Here is a 16,686-nt window from a genome sequence, read left to right on the forward strand (position 1 = left end):
ATTCCTAAATTAGAAAAACTTTTAATAGTATCCTAGAATTAAGGAAGGACAAAAACCAATTTAGATACTCATTGGGAATACAAATGAATGGGCTGCTCTAATCCAGATGAAGTTGTCAATCTTGGCAAAATTCTAAAGCTTGCAAACTTGGATGAGGTTCGCCTTCGCCCAGGCCTCCAGCAAATATTTTATAAATGGTCAGGTAGGCATTTTTTTATTATTATAGTTTCCAGGTAGCGCCGTACTGGGCACTTGCTAAGAAGTTATGGCTCTTACCTTTAGTGATTATTGGCTTCCAGATATGAAGCATGAGTTATCGACCTTATATTATCAGATTGTTGTAGAAACCTTGAAATTCCGCTTTGTACAGTAGTTGTAGCTTAATGCTGAAACAGAATGGCATGTTTAAGAAATTGATTGTTGTTTTAACTCTTAACTAAAACAGTTGTTGAACTTGACATGAACTTGGAAACTTTGAGTTGGCACCCCTAGCCAAAGGGTTCAAGAAAGGTCAATCTGGCATGGCCAATTGTCAAAGCTAAACCGGACTGCCAAGCAGTCAACACATAGTATATGATGAGATGGATGATATGATGTTTAATAGGTGATTATCTATTTATCCTTAACGAGGATGTGATAATGTTCACTATGGAGAAAGAAAGAAAATTGCATTTTGATTTAAACTTTGAGATGTTGCTGCAATCCCCCACATTCTGTGTTATTTTTGAATGTTTCATAGAATATCTAACATTTAATAAGATCCTAAAGGCAGCCATAATAACAATTATATGAATCTAGCACACCTTCCAACACTCTTATGGTTACTACTTTTGTGTGGTATTCCAGCTATAAATTTGAAAATTTGCTGCATGCGCCATTCTTCCCTTTTTAGAGTTTTCAGCCATCTTTTCTTCAAACATTAGCTATGCTCATGTTGTTGGAAAATATGATTTGAGAATGTGTCTTCCATTTTTGGGTAACCTCTGTAAATTTTTTGTGAAGTAATTAGCATCTCTTATAATTATCTACTTTTGGGCAGTTTTCTATGGTTGAAACTGATACGAAATACTTGATTTCAAGTATTTCCTAACTACTTTAGAAGCAATAATCAATGACAACCTGCTGTCCACAGAAGAAATCAGCCCCAAAACAGTGGAAAAATAGCAAATCGGAGAGAAAACAGTGGAGAAAAGACTTGTATTTTACTAATAGATGCAACAGAATAGAAAAGATACAATTGATCCTCAATTCGAGAGGAGGATCGATCTCTCCCAAATCTCTAGACGTCGCTAGAGCCCAAAGAAAACCTAAATCTAAGAGATCTCAAAGTTCAGCCCAAATTCAAGATGATCAAACCCTAGGAAAATCTACTATTTAATGCATACAAATCAAAAGGAAATCCCTAAACAGTCCATACATTCAAATTTCCCTCGCAAAACCGGCAAAAACGCTTCCTAAAATGCTCTTCTTGAGAGGACGGCCCCCCCGATCTCCGCCTCCTGCGGAGATTTCGCATATTACGCGAACTGCCAGCCCCGTGCGAACCGGCTGGGCCGGTCCAGTGGACCGGTCTAACAATACTCCCCTCCCAAAGATTCACCTTGTCGTCAAGGTGGAAATATGCTCGTATTCCCGCGGAGGTGGCCATCCTTCTAATGCAGTGTTAAGCCAACGTACATCAACTTTTTCCTCTCCCTAGATTCGGCTTGTTTGTTGTTTCATTAGTTGCACGCACTTCTTATCATTTCTTTTACAATTTTTATATTGGCTATACTGGCTATAAACATTATCTGTATTTTGTTTAGATGGAGCATATTTTTCGATGTAATACATCTGTATCTTATTTTAAATAATTTACAATCATTGTGACATTTTTTGATTAAATATCTTATTTTTCCTCTGTGAATATTAGTGAATCTAATATCTTTATCCAAATTTTAATGTCACATCGATTAAAAGTTTCATATTTTATTGTCTCATGTATTATATTAAATTTAAGTTCATGCCAACAATACTTCCTTTGATATTCTTTGTAACGTTGCAGTTAATTTGTTTGTCATACGTATCTGTAATTTGTGGGTTTCTACTGACAGCCGGGCTTATCAGGGATCAACCTCGGAAAGTTTCTAATAAAACGTGTGATTGAGCTAGTTAGAAGGGATATGCCACATATCACGGTGTGTTTATGCACTTCTTGTTTATTGTCTTAATGATAGCTAATATTTTTATTTTCCAGAATATCATATTCTATTCTCTGCATCTTTGTGTGTCATGATGCTTGTGACATTAATGATTAAGAGAGTTGCAATTGGCCAAAGATGTTGCCAAGAAATGTTATGAACATATTAACTGGCTGGATGACACAAGTTGAAACACTGTTTCTGGTTAGCACAATGCTTTGATATTCATAGTTTGACATGATAGTGGGGAGGGAAACTTAAAACATTTTTTGAAGTTGCTGGTGAAAGATGCTTGTTCCTTTTATACTTCGGCTTCTTAAGCCAAGGTTAGAGGCGAGATTGGGCAGGTCAGCCTGGAGACACAAAGGTAATTTTATATTAAATTTATGTGGGCTCCAAAAATTCACCCCTCAACTTTTTGCTGGGAGAGTTTATGTGGTTCTGGGTCAAACTATTGGAATGATATTAGGTTGAAGGTAACACACTACCTGGATATTTCATCTTAATTTTACAAGATTTTATGATGTAGTTTCAAATTTCCTATAGATGCAAGTCACTATGGTTAATTACCCTTTTCAATAACAAGGAAAAACTTTATATTAAAGTTAGTTATCAGATAAGAATTAAGTGCTTAACATATAATAACAGCAAATTTAATATAGGGACCCAATCAAATGATTATTGTCAGCAACTATGAGTTGTTTAATCTAAGAGAAATTTGTAGACTTGGGGTGGATGTTTGTCTAAGAGGACAAATTCAAGCCGACTTTAGTTAATCTAGGGCTTTGTACACTATTAAGTGCACCATATGATTCATAACTTAAGGATTTTTTAGCCATTAGAGAACTTGAGGGCTTTAGTGCTTTTATTAGAAGAGATATTCAACATAAGTGGATGAGATATTTCGATAAGCTTTTCAATGAAGATTGCGAGAATACGATTTACTTTAGTGATCATAGCAACCTAAATGAAAATAGAGATTTTTGTTTTTATCGGCGTATTAGTAAAAGCAAAGTTAGAGTGGCTTTAAAGAAAACGAAGTGTGGAAAACTGTTGGATCCGATGATATTTCAATAGAGGTGTGAAAATGCTTATGAGATGAAAGAATTTCTTGGCTTACGAAACTTTTTAATATTATTTTGAGGACTAAAAATATGCTAGATGAGTGAAGAATTAGTGTGTTGGTTCATATTTTTAAGAATAAAGTTCATGCATGTGAGTGTGCAAATTATAAAAGGATAAGTTAATTTGTCATATATTAGAATTATGAGAGAGAGAGAGTAATTGAGCATAGCTTATGATGTGATACTAATATTTCTCAATATCAATTTGGATTTATGCCAGATAGGTCTACTATGGAAGCTATACATTTATTAAGAGGTTTGATGGAGAAGTATAGAGAAAATAAGGAGGATTTACATATAATATTTATTGATTTAGAGAAAACATATGATAAAAGTGGAGGGTTGTGTTAGTTAGTCGACATCCAACATAAAACTTGTTGAATAATCATGACATGAATCCTTTAATACATTGTGTTAATGCTAGGACGTTCCTTGGAAGCGATGCACTGCATGGCCTGAATACACAAACAAGTGTGCAAGGGTCGTTGCACTAGCGTCTGGGTGTAGTGTTAAATAGACAAGTATTCCCACATCATGGATGGATGTGGGTAAAGAAGCTAGTCCATGAAACTAAAATTAGGATACGAACTTGAAATATATGTACCATTACATGTAAATTAATGGAATTAATAGATATTAGGATTCTGATATGAAATACTTGAGTTCGCAAGTAACCCCAAGGGAATACTTGAGTTCGCAAGCAAACCTATCACTAATTGGAGACAAAACAGCGGGAATTCAACCAAAATCTGGGTGAAATCAGCCCCAAATCACTAAATTGCAATAAGGGAAACAAAGCAAAAGCAATACGAAATCAAGATACAAGTGATCCTCAATTCGAGAGGAGGACCGTCTCTACCAAATCTCTAGACGAGAGAGTCTAGAGCCCAAAACACCCAAGAAACTCCAAGAAGAAAATAATACTTGCATGCCCCTCCCTTCCTCTTACCTCTCCTATTTAAAGACTTTTTCCACCTCCTCAAATCTTTCCTAAAAATATTTTTCAAATAAATTCAAATCCCGTGGACCCCACCCCTAGGCGGTAATTTAATTTGGGCAAGAAAGGAGGCGAGATTGCCTCCTTTGATATACCCTGGCCGGCCCTTCCTTCTTGGGTTGAGGCGGTTCAGGAGGAACCGCCTCAAGAGGCGGTTCAGGAAGAACCGCCGTAACAATACCGCCCTCCAAAAGAGTCACCTTGTCCTCAAGGTGAAAACTAGGAAACTGTTGCTTCACCCTTTCATACGGCTCCCATGTGGCATCGTAGTCTGGAAGATTCTTCCACTTGATCAGTACTTCTTTTTCACCTTCTCCTTTCTGACGAACCCCCATCAATTCTAAGGGTTCCATAATCACCTCTAAATCTTCTGTGAGTGTGACTGATAACTCTAAACTGGTTGTATAATCTTCAATAGCTCTTCTCAGCTGTGACACATGAAAAATGGGATGAATAGTTGCTGTGAGTGGTAGTTTTAGCCGATATGCTACTGCTCCAATTTTCTCCAATATTTCATAAGGTCCAAAGTATCTTGGAGCGAGCTTTTCATTTCTTCTGTTGGCCACCGTCTTCTTCCGGTATGGTCGGAGTTTTAAGAACACCTTCTCTCCTGCTTCGAACTGGATGTCCTTCCTATGTCCATCAGCATGTTTCTTCATAATCTGTTGAGCTCTCAGTAGATGTTTCTTTAATTCCTCTAATACTCGATCCCTTTCTTCTAAATACTCCTCTACGGAAGAGACTGGAGTACTGCTACTCCCAAAGTTTACTAAGTGAGGGGGGTCCCTTCCGTACAACACATTGAATGGAGTCATTTGTGAAGCTGAGTGAAAAGAGGTGTTGTACCAATACTCTGCCCATGACAGCCATTTGGCCCAAAGTTTGGGTGTCTCCGACACAAAACATCTCAAATAGGTCTCCAAGCTCCTATTGACCAACTCTGTCTGACCATCTGTCTGTGGGTGGTAAGCAGTGCTCCTTTTTAGAAATGTCCCCTGTAGCCTGAACAATTCTTTCCAAAAATGACTGAGGAATACCTTATCTCTGTCTGTCACAATTGCCTCTGGTATGCCATGTAATCTGACCACCTCTCTAATAAAGGCTGAAGCCACTGTCACCGCGGTGTAAGGATGTCGGAGGGGAATGAAATGAGCATACTTGCTCAATCTATCCACCACTACCAAGATTACTGTGAAGCCTTCTGAACGAGGCAGCCCATCTATGAAAATCCATGGATATCTCCTCCCAGACTCGTCCTGGTAGTGCCAATGGCTGTAGTAGTCCTCCTGGTGACATTGACAAATACTTGTTCCTTTGACAGATTTCACACCTTGCCACCATCTCTTCTACATCTCTACGCATCCCCTTCCAGTAAAGCTCGGCCGCCAATCTTTTATAGGTCTTCTGCACTCCTGAATAGCCCCCCCACTGCGCTCCCATGAAATTCCTGGAGTAGATTTGGGATGTGGATCGAGGTCTGAGGCATCACAAATCTTCCCTGATATAGTAGTCTGTCCCCCTCTAATGAGTACTCTGGATGGCTTCCCTCCTCTTTTAGCAAAGCTGCCTTGATTTTTTCCAGTTCTTCATCTCTAGCACTTTCTTCTCTGATAGCCTCCCAATCAAGCATTAAAGGAACGGAAAGTGCCACTGTCTGCAGCTCCCCCATACATCTGGACAAGGCATCTGCCGCCTTATTCTCCACTCCTGGTCTATACTGAATTTCAAAATCATACCCCAGCAGCTTGGATAACCACCTTTGATGCTCTTCCGTCACCATTCGTTGTTCCAGTAGGTATTTTAAACTCCGTTGATCTGTCCTAACAATAAAATGTCTCCCAAGTAAGGTCGCCACTTTTGGATGGCCAGAACGATGACCATTAATTCTCTCTCATAGATTGGATTCAACCTGGCTCTAGCAGTCAAAACCTGGCTGAAATAGGCAATGGGCCTACGATTCTGCATAAGCACTGCACCAAGCCCGTATCCTGACGCATCTGTCTCCACAAAGAAGGTCTGAGTGAAATCTGGCAAGGCTAGGACCGGGACCGTCGTCATCGCCTTCTTCAGGCTCTCAAATGCTGCTGTAGCTGCCTCCCCCCATAGGAACCCATCATTCTTCAACTGCTTAGTGAGTGGCCATGCTATATTGCTGTACCCCTTTACGAACCTTCTGTAGTAACCCGTCAGCCATAAAAATCCCCCCATCTCCTTCAGATTCTTCGGCACCGGCCACTTTAGCATTGCCTCAATTTTGGACTGATATGCTGCCACCCCCTCTTTTGATAAAACATGGCCCAAGTACTCCACGTTGGCTTGTGCGAAGCAGCATTTCTTCAAGTTGGCCCTCAATTGGTGCTCCTGCAGTACCTCTATCACCCTTTTCAGATGCCCCCAATGCTCCTCCTCTGTCCTGCTGTAGACCAGGATGTCGTCAAAAAATACCAGTACAAACTGTCTGAGATAAGGTTTGAAAACCTTATTCATAAGGGCCTGAAAAGTAGCGGGGGCGTTGGTGAGGCCAAAAGGCATGACTAAGAACTCATAATGTCCCTCATGAGTTCTAAATGCCGTCTTGGGTACATCCTCCTTCTTCATCCGAATCTGATGGTAACCTGATTTCAAGTCTATCTTACTGAAGATCACTGTGCCACTTAATTCATCTAGCAACTCGTCAATAACTGGGATCGGAAACTTATCAGGTACAGTTTCCTTGTTGAGCGCTCGGTAGTCCACGTAGAAACACCAACTGCCATCCTTCTTCTTTACCAATAGAACTGGACTAGAGAAGGGGCTGATGCTGGGTCTGATGATTTCTGCCTCTAACATCTCTCTGATCAACCTTTCTATTTCATCCTTCTGGAACTGAGGCTAGCGGTAAGGCCGTACCCTGATAGGTGACACTCCCTACTTCAATATGATGGCATGCTCCTGCTCCCTCTGCGGTGGTAATCTCTGAGGTGGCTGGAACACCTCCTGGAACTGCTGGTCAGTCGCACTCCTCTGCAAATCCCCTGACCTTTCTCCACCTTTCCTGTACCCATCATCACCCCGTAACAGCCGGTGTCCACCAATTTCACTCCCAATTGATCGACGACCTGGGTGGAAATAAAATTGTGAGTAGCCCCACTATCAATCAGCACCACCACTTCCCTGTCCTCTATCTCTCCCTTCACTTTCATGGTGTGATTCGTAGTGAACCCTACCACCGAGTTTAGGGAAACCTCAGCTAGATCCATGTGTAGCTTCTCATCCTTCTCTTCCTCTATCTCCTCCTCACCTCCCCCCTCAGTTTCCTCGTCATCACAGACGGTGAGAACCTGAAGAGTTCGGTCCTTGCACCGATGCCCTGGTGTGTACCTTTCATCGCATCTGAAGCACAACCCCTTAGCCCTCTTTTCCTGCATTTATTTCTCCGTTAGCCGCTTGAAATTTCCCCCTCCTCCAGTCTTTTCCTTGGTGGCCTCTCGGTTCCCTCCTGTTGCAGAACCTTTAGGTGCTAGATGGGTGGTCGTCATCCTGTAAGTGCCACCGGTGCTGCTACTCATGGCTCCTCTCTCCAAATTCCTTTGATTTTCCACCAATTGGGCCAACTTCATGGCCTCCCCCAAGTCACGGGACATCAAAACCTTAACTGCTGCTCGGATCTCCGCCTTTAGCCCTTTCATAAAATTTCCCTCCAATACTGTATCGGAGAGTCGCTCCACCCTGCTGGCTAGGTGCTCAAACTGCTCCCGGTAGTTTGCTACTGATCCCTCCTGTGTAAGAGCAAAGAACTGCTCATAGAAGTCTTCTCCCCGATCGGTTTGGAATCGTTCTATTATGCAGTCTTTGAATTCCCTCCAGTTTCTGATCGGCCTCCTTTGATCTCTCCACTGGAACCATGACAGGGCTTTCCCCTCTAAGCAGTCCTGCGGCTGTCAGCTTCTCCTCCTCCGTCAACCCATTGACGGCAAAGTACTGCTCTACTTTGTAAATCCACCCATATGCGTCTTCTCCTTCAAATATGGGCATCTTCAACTTCCTCACCTTCTGGTCACCACCGTTTCCCCTGATCCTTCCATAGTTTCCCCTCTCCTAAGTGCTGGGTGCAGCCCAGGTTTCCCGATCTTCCCTTGCTCTACCATAGCCCAACCTCCTTCGAAATCCCCCTTTCTTTCTTCAAAATCAGCACCTCAGCGACCGTAGTATCCCTCCTGGCGTTCCCCATATCCTCCTCTTTCTTCCCTTTGGAAAGGCTCCAGATGGGGTCTTCTTCCTTCCCCTTCCACGATTTCCACCTCATCTTCTTCTCGACGGATTTCAGAGTTCTTATTTTTCCCCTCCATCCCTTTTGCCACTGACGCCGCTGTTTGATTTTGAATCTCCAACATTTTTTTCATCATATCTCGGAGGTCGGCGACTTGTCCTTCCATGGAGGAAATCCTTTCCTCCACCGTCGTTTTGATTTGATTTATCTCCCCTTCAAGTCTTTCCTCCAATGCATCCACTTTTTTGGCCGCCATCACCATCCGGCCTTTGTAGATTCTCCAAAAAAATAGGGTTTTTATTTTTTGGAGTAAAATTCAGCAACTTGCTGGAATTGGTTGAAATCAGCCCTCCACCGGTCCCGAGACTCGCTCTGATACCAATTTGATAGGAAATACTTGAGTTCGCAAGTAACCCCAAGGGAATACTTGAGTTCGCAAGCAAACCTATCACTAATTGGAGACAAAACAGCGAGAATTCAACCAAAATCTGGGCGAAATCAGCCCCAAATCACTAAATTGCAATAAGGGAAACAAAACAAAAGCAATACGAAATCAAGATACAAGTGATCCTCAATTCGAGAGGAGGATCGTCTCTTCCAAATCTCTAGACAAGAGAGTCTAGTGCCCAAAACACCCAAGAAACTCCAAGAAGAAAACAATACTTGCATGCCCCTCCCTTCCTCTTACCTCTCCTATTTAAAGACTTTTTCCACCTCCTCAAATCTTTCTTAAAAATAATTTTCAAATAAATTCAAATCCCGTGGACCCCACCCCTAGGCGGTAATTTAATTTGGGCAAGAAAGGAGGCAAGATTGCCTCCTTTGATATACTCTGGCGGTCTGGCCGGCCCTTCCTTCTTGGGCTGAGGCGGTTCAGGAGGAACCGTCGTAACAGATTCATAGAAATATAAATATTCTATGCATTCATGAAACTAAATGAGTTGGAGAGAAGGCTAAAGAGATTGATATTTAGGATTTAAACTTTGGTATTCTGATACGAGTTGTACTAGAAATAGTGTAGGTGTGATTATAGGTAAGAGTTTAAAAAATAATGTTGTAAAAATTAATAGAATTAGAGATAAAATTATATCTTTAAAGATTATTGTTGATGTTTAGTTATTAATATTATAAGTGCTTGTGCTCATCAAGTAGGTTTTGATATGGGTTCAAAATTAAAATTTTAGAATGACTTAGAATAATTAATATATAAGTTACCTCTTGAATTTTTTTTTTATTGGAGGAGATTTAAATGGATATGTTGGTAGAGAGAGATGATTTTAAAAGCATTCATGATTTCTTTGGGTTTGGAGAAATTAATAAAGGTGGTAAGACCATATTAGTTTTCTTTTAAACTTATGATTTTATAATTGATAACACATTTTTTAAGAAAAGAGATGAACATCTCTTCACTTATAAGAATGGATATAGTAAAACTCAGATTGATTATTTTCTTATAAGAAAAATAGATCGTTTAGATTGCAAAGATTGTAAAGTTATTTCAAGTGAAGTTTGTGTACCCAACATCGCTTTTTAGTTTTGAATTTAAATGAAAGGATATAAAATAACAAATAAAGTAAAATGTTGTTCTAGGTTAAATGGGGCATTTAAAGAATATTAACAAAAATATTTTTGAGAGTAAGATACTAGATCTTAAGATTGTTTGTGTATGAGGAAACTAATGTCATGTGGGAAAAATGAGCTAGTGATATTAAGAATGTTACAAAAGATGTGCTTGGATTATCAAAAGGAAAAGCTTATAATAATAAAACTAGTTGATGATTGAATCAAAATGTTCAAAAAAAGATAAAAAATAAAAAAGATTTTTTATAAAATTTGATTTAAATATAAAATTTCTTATAATTGAGAATGATATAAAGAGGTTCGTAAGGAGTCTAAGAAAATAATGTGCTACAAAATTTTTAGCTTTTAATGATTTATATAATAGATTAAATACTAAGAGAGCGACAGATATATATATAAGTTAGCCAAATAAAGATGTAAGAGTAGTAAGGATTTAATTCAAGTGAAGTGTATTAATGATGAAGATAAAAAAATGCTTTTATTTGAAGAAATTCAATAAAGGTGGATGAGATATTTTTATAAACTCTTCAATGAAGATTATGAGAATGCGATTGACTTTAGTGACCTTAACACTTAAATGAAAATAAAGATTTTTGTTAATATCTTCATATTAGTAAAATCGAAGTTAGATAGGCTTTAAAGAAAAAGGAATTGTGAAAAAGCTGTTGGACTTGATGATATCTCAATAGAGGTGAGGAAATGCTTAGGAGAAGAAGGAATTTCTTGGCTTAGTAAACTTTTTAATAATATTTTGAAAACTAAAAAGATGTCAAGTGGAGAATGAGCATGTTGATTTTTATTTTTAAGAATAAAGGTGATGTATAAGATTATGCTAATTATAGAGGAATTAAGTTGATTTGTCGTACTTAAAAACTATGGAGAGAGTTATGCAGCATAGGTTGCCGCGTGATACTAACATTTCTTAAAATCAATTTGGATTCATGTCGCGTAGGTCTACTATGAAGCTATACGTTTATTGAGAGATTTGATGGAGAAGTATAGAGAGAAGGAGGATCTACATATGATATTTATTGATTTAGAGAAAACATATGATAAAGTTCTAAGAGAAGCGCTATGGAGAGTTATAGAAAAGAAAGGGATTAATAAAGCTTATATTCAAGTTATTAAGGATATGTATGCAGGAGTTGTTACTAATGTCCAGACACAAGGTGGTTTGACCAAGTATTTTCCTATTTCAGTTGGATTAAGTCCAAGGATCAACCTTAAGCCCATATTTTTTTGCTTTAGTCATGGATGTTCTCATGAAAGCACTGAATCATCATGCAAATATATTATGGAAGCAAACAGTTGATGCATAGATGTATTATATGTTCATATCATGCACTGCTGCATTAAGCCACCATGCAAAATGTCAAATATCAAGCAATACACAAATGGAAATTTCAATATATGCATATACATGCAAATGCACAAGTATGCATGTGAGTATGTTAACATGTAGATAAAAGCATAAGCATGTGTACAAACATGCAAATATGTCATAGACACGTATTGCATTACATATAAATAACCGCTATACAAATATATTATGCTAAATGCACGCAAAGTCATATACCCACATAGGCCCTGACGAGCGTAACGTTATACACACATGATGTTTGAGGATATTGCGTGGGTAAAAAAAAAATGATGAACTTAAGTTTACGTCTGACCATCTGTTTGGATGGATATGAGTGGACACTACTTGAACCACCAAACAAATACACCGTTGTAGCGCCAACCAGAGTATTTGATTTTATATGTTCGTATTAGGCCTTCAAGGTCTCTTACAAAGAAAATTTACACATCAAAATGAATACTTCGGGTTCCAATATCCACACAATAATTCCATTAATTAGGAGCTCAACCTGATCCTCTATTTGCAAGCAAGTAGAGTTGATAAGGTCAAATTAATGAAATGATCATATAAATAAAACCCCAATGATGGGCATGTTGATAGAATCTCAATCAGAGGAGACCACAAATATTTAAAATGTCTCCCAAATTTCTATGAAATATAAATTTTTAAAACGACAATAAAGTCAGCCCGATGATGGACGTGCTAAAGATAAATCTCAACAAGAATGGTTAACTTTCAAAAACCTATTAAAGATTCAAAACTCTATATTCATAAATGATATTAATGTTTAAAACTGAAATTAATCATCAAATACTTAAAGCAAAATATCCATCAACCATCCGTAACAGTTTGCCGAGGTAGACAAGTTTAGAAAGTCACTTCAGCTCACAAAGAGCAAATGTCTAATCGAGAATATCGCTGGGATTCATTCTCAAGTCATTTCTTGTCAGTAAGAATGTGGCACGTGTCCGTTAACTGGTGATTTTGCTGGTAAATGACACCATTAAATTACAATAATGATCAGAGCTTGTATGTTTCCTAATGACGCAAAATCATTAAGTGTAAATCAATAGGATATAACCGATAGGCTACAATGCCTTCTGTTAGCTAAGGTGGCTTCAAATTTGTCTCCTTAAACAATCATTCATCTTAAGTCTACAGAGGTACCTTTGGACAAAGTAACCCATGGCTACCGACGAGGATCCTTTAGTCTGGTGGGGTTGACTACCTCCTTTGACTAAGTAGAGAAGGGGCCATGATGACCCCAGACAACGAAACCATGAGATCTTGATCGGGTTCATCGTCATTCCCCCAACCATCCGTTTAAGTGCGCGGTGATATAGATTTCAATTTTCAAATATCAAATTTTACTGCTACTATGCGCTGGATACTACATATATATTTGACGACTAGCCTTAATCGAAAGTTCTCTCTTGCTATCGGGAGGGGTAATTAATTAACTATAGGGGATTGCGCCTATTAGATGTTCAAGATTTTTTTTTTAAAATGAAATCTACAAGCTGAGGTTCATATAGTAAATCCACAAAATCCAATGATAACAAAAAAAGATAGCAGATGCTTTGAGATCTATAAAGAAATATAATTTGGTGGTGGAGAAAAAGATACGAAACGACCACAGTAAATATTGGTTTTATATTTCTTTACTTAGCAGCATAATATATTCCAAGTAATGTTCTGCAACTAAATTGCCACAACGGCACATTTATAAATTAGACTATCTATATGTTATTGTACATAAATCTTATATTTGGCTTCTTTAGTATCTTTCAAGTTGCTAGAAAAATACTGGACAACTGAAAAGATTATAGAAGCATGCAAACATCCATCTTATTATGTTCTAGGGAAATAATTAGAACTTAAATAGAAACGCTTATCATGTTCATACTTATAAAGAAATCAAGCGCAACCAACATCCATGTTTCCACGTCTAGCATGTTGTCAAACACGTTCCAAAGACAAACAACTTATATAAAATAAATGAAAATTAAGCTTTTTGGCCTTACACTCACTTGCAATCAGAGCTTTGGGTTTTCACATCTTTGTCTCTCTCGATTCTTGACTGGATCGAGCCTTCTGCTTGCAATCGATCGCTTCGATCGATCCAGGCCTCCCTCCACGTGTGACTCCGACCAGATTACCGCACACCTTCTACAAGCAGACGATCGCACCTCCAGGTCCAACCGAACTTGTGCTTCACCTCCCTTGACTCCGAACACGCTCAAAGAGGCAGGCTTTATGTGATCCAGCCATCCAGTGTATCCATCCCACTTGGCACCTTCGATCCATGTGAACGGCTTTTGATTTTGAGCCTTTGTGCTAACAAAGACTAGAAGCCCACCATCTGGCCTCCTCCCTTCATGCGAAAAAACCCACGTCTTGCCTCCTCCCTTTAGACGAACGAACCCAAGTTCGCCTTAGGCCTCGCGCATGGCTTCATCTATTTGCTTTGACCTAATCTCACTGTTTGTTTGAATTCGTAAGTGAGAGGAGAAGATTATGAGGAAATTATGCGTATGATAATAATAATAATAATAATTATTATTATAATAATAATTATTATAATAATAATAACCTCAATAATTAAAAGAAAGCAGATGCTCGCAATCTCAATCTCAATGAAAATAGATGCTCGAAGACCGATTCTGGGACTAAACAACATCCTGAAGCCCTCGACTGTTGACTCCTATCCGATTAGGCGAACTAGAAAAAGCAAATGCATTACCCAACCTCCCCTCACGCTTAGGGAACATTGGGAGGCTGCCGAAATTTTTTTAAAAATATTAATTCATTGTACTGGATTTATTCAAAATTTCGGAAAATGAAAAATATTCAATTGACTTATTTAATTTGAAAATAATAATGAACTGTAATATTAATTAACCTAATTAATCAATTTAACTAATCAAATACTAATAATTAATTTAAAATAACTTTAAATGTTTAATTAATTAGCTGAAACCATTAATTAGTCCGATCCTTAATCCGTAATTAATTAATGAATTAATTAGAACCTTCCATTTAATTAACTAATTAAGATATCAATTAATTACTTAACCAATTAATTAAAATAACTTGTCGTATTAATTGACTTAAATGATTAAAATAACTAATTAAATGAGTAATTAACTTAAAATTTTAATTTACTAACTAATTAAAATAAAAATTAAATTTCATATTAATTAATTTTAAACTAATTCTTTTAATTAATCATTTTAAACCCCTTAAATGTAAATAAATAATAATAAATATTAATTGATCAATTAATTAACTAATTGAATAATTAATCAGTGAATTAACCAAATTAAATAAATAATCTAACTAATTGAAAATTTCTAATTAATAAACTAATAAAAATTTTAAATTGAAATTAAAAATCTTCCATGTTAATTGATTAATCAATTTAAATTTGAAATTTAATTAATAAACTTGATAATTTTAAAATTGAGCAAACTATTTCAATTAATTTCATTGAAAATGTAAAACTTTAAATGACAAAATAAGCTATTAAATTTAATTAATAACATAATTAAATTAAATTGAGTAATTTTAAAACAGTTAAAATTCAAATTAATGAGCCGAGCTGTTAATTTTGAATTAAATTTATAACTTTAATCAGCTAAAATCCAAATTTTAATTAAAAATTCCATATTCAATTAATGATCTTATTAATGCAATTAATTAAAATAAACTAAAATAAGAAAAAAGAACTTAAAATGAATGTTTCTACTAATCAAACTTTGTGTACAACTCATACTAAAACTCAAACTCCTAAAAAAAAAACTAACAAAGCATAAAATAGAAAGAATGCTCTAAAAATTCTAAACTAAACTCCTCTTGCTCTCTAACAAGCAGCTCTCCAAGCCTTTGCTCTTGGTATACCCTGCAACTGCAAGCACCAGCTCTTGCAATTGCTAGCCACAATGTACTTGCAAGTAAACAAACAAATCATTAGTATGGTATACTAAAGCGAACTAGTACTGGTAAAACAAAACTAGTGTTGATAAAATAAGTATTGGTAAAACAAAATTAGTGCTGGTACAACATGTATTGGTAAAACAAAATTAGTTTTAGTAAAGTAGGTACTAAAACAAACAGAACAAAACTAGTACTAGTAAGATAATAGCTGGTATTAAAACAAACATGTACTAAAGTAGAACTATTACTGAAAGTAAAGGAGTGAGTGCTTAACACACAACTCTACTAAAGTAAAAGACAAGCTACTCAAGTAGGAAAGCTACGAGCACTATTACAAATAAAATTACACTAAACTATTAAAAGCTAGGGTGGAAGGCACTAGTGTCTGGTGGTAGGGTGTGTTACTACTCTAAAGTTAGCCTAATAGGCAACTACTAGCTAAAATAGGATAAATCTCAGCTAAATTAAAGCCGTAAGTCCCGACTCAATCCTAACATATGGGCTACTTTTAAATGAAATCGTAAGACCCACTACTTGGGTTACCTAAACCCTAAACCCTAAACCCTAAAACCCTAAAACCCTAAACCCTAAACCCTAAACTCTACTTGGGTTACTTTTAATAGAAGCTGTAAAACCTGTTATATGGGTTAATGTTAATAGAAGTCATAAGTCCCAATTCAAATCCAAAAATACGGGCAACTCTTAAACGGAGTAGCAAGGTCCAACATAATTCTAAACTACAGGTAACTCCTAAACGAGGCCATAAGATGTAACACCCCACAATACCTCTTAAACGTAGAGTGTAACATGCATAACACAACATTTTCCTGATTTAACCTCTGATACAATTTCTTTAGATGAAGATTCATATAAAACATTCAAAAATATTTTATTGGATACATCAAATGAAGTAGCTAATAATTTAAAACTTCAATAAAAATATTTTTACGGAGCCACAAAGGAAATCGTAAATAAAATCTATTTCTGAAATGTTTTCATACCTTACAAGTAGACTCACTAACAAAGATAACCTTATCATAAAAGAAGAAATAACTTGCATAAATTAATATGCAATAATATTTTTTTCCATTTCCTATAACAACAGCCAGTAAAAAAATACTGGTGAACTATGAGGCTAAATAAATTATGCAAATTAATTAATAATTAAAATACAATAAAATGAATAAATCAAAATATTGAAATCATCACTGAAAACATATTTAAAATATAATTAGCATGATTCTTTATTTCTTTTGGAG

At 36.8% G+C, this 16,686-nt stretch overlaps 1 protein-coding gene across 3 annotated transcripts in view; it reads left to right on the forward strand.

The window, feature by feature from the left end:
• Positions 1-16,686, forward strand: part of LOC110113330 (malonyl-CoA decarboxylase, mitochondrial) — a 46,638-nt gene that overhangs the window by 8,808 nt on the left and 21,144 nt on the right. For 2 of the 3 annotated variants that reach the window (XM_020845875.2, XM_020845876.2), the window contains exon 9: positions 2,094-2,177. The exons of the other annotated variant lie outside the window; for it this stretch is intronic. In XM_020845875.2, coding sequence (XP_020701534.1) covers positions 2,094-2,177 — 84 coding nt within the window. The remainder of the gene's footprint in view (positions 1-2,093; positions 2,178-16,686) is intronic. 3 annotated transcript variants of the gene reach the window in all.

Source organism: Dendrobium catenatum, unplaced genomic scaffold (genome assembly GCF_001605985.2).
Source record: "Dendrobium catenatum unplaced genomic scaffold, ASM160598v2 fragScaff_scaffold_156, whole genome shotgun sequence".
NCBI classification, from domain to species: domain Eukaryota; kingdom Viridiplantae; phylum Streptophyta; class Magnoliopsida; order Asparagales; family Orchidaceae; genus Dendrobium; species Dendrobium catenatum.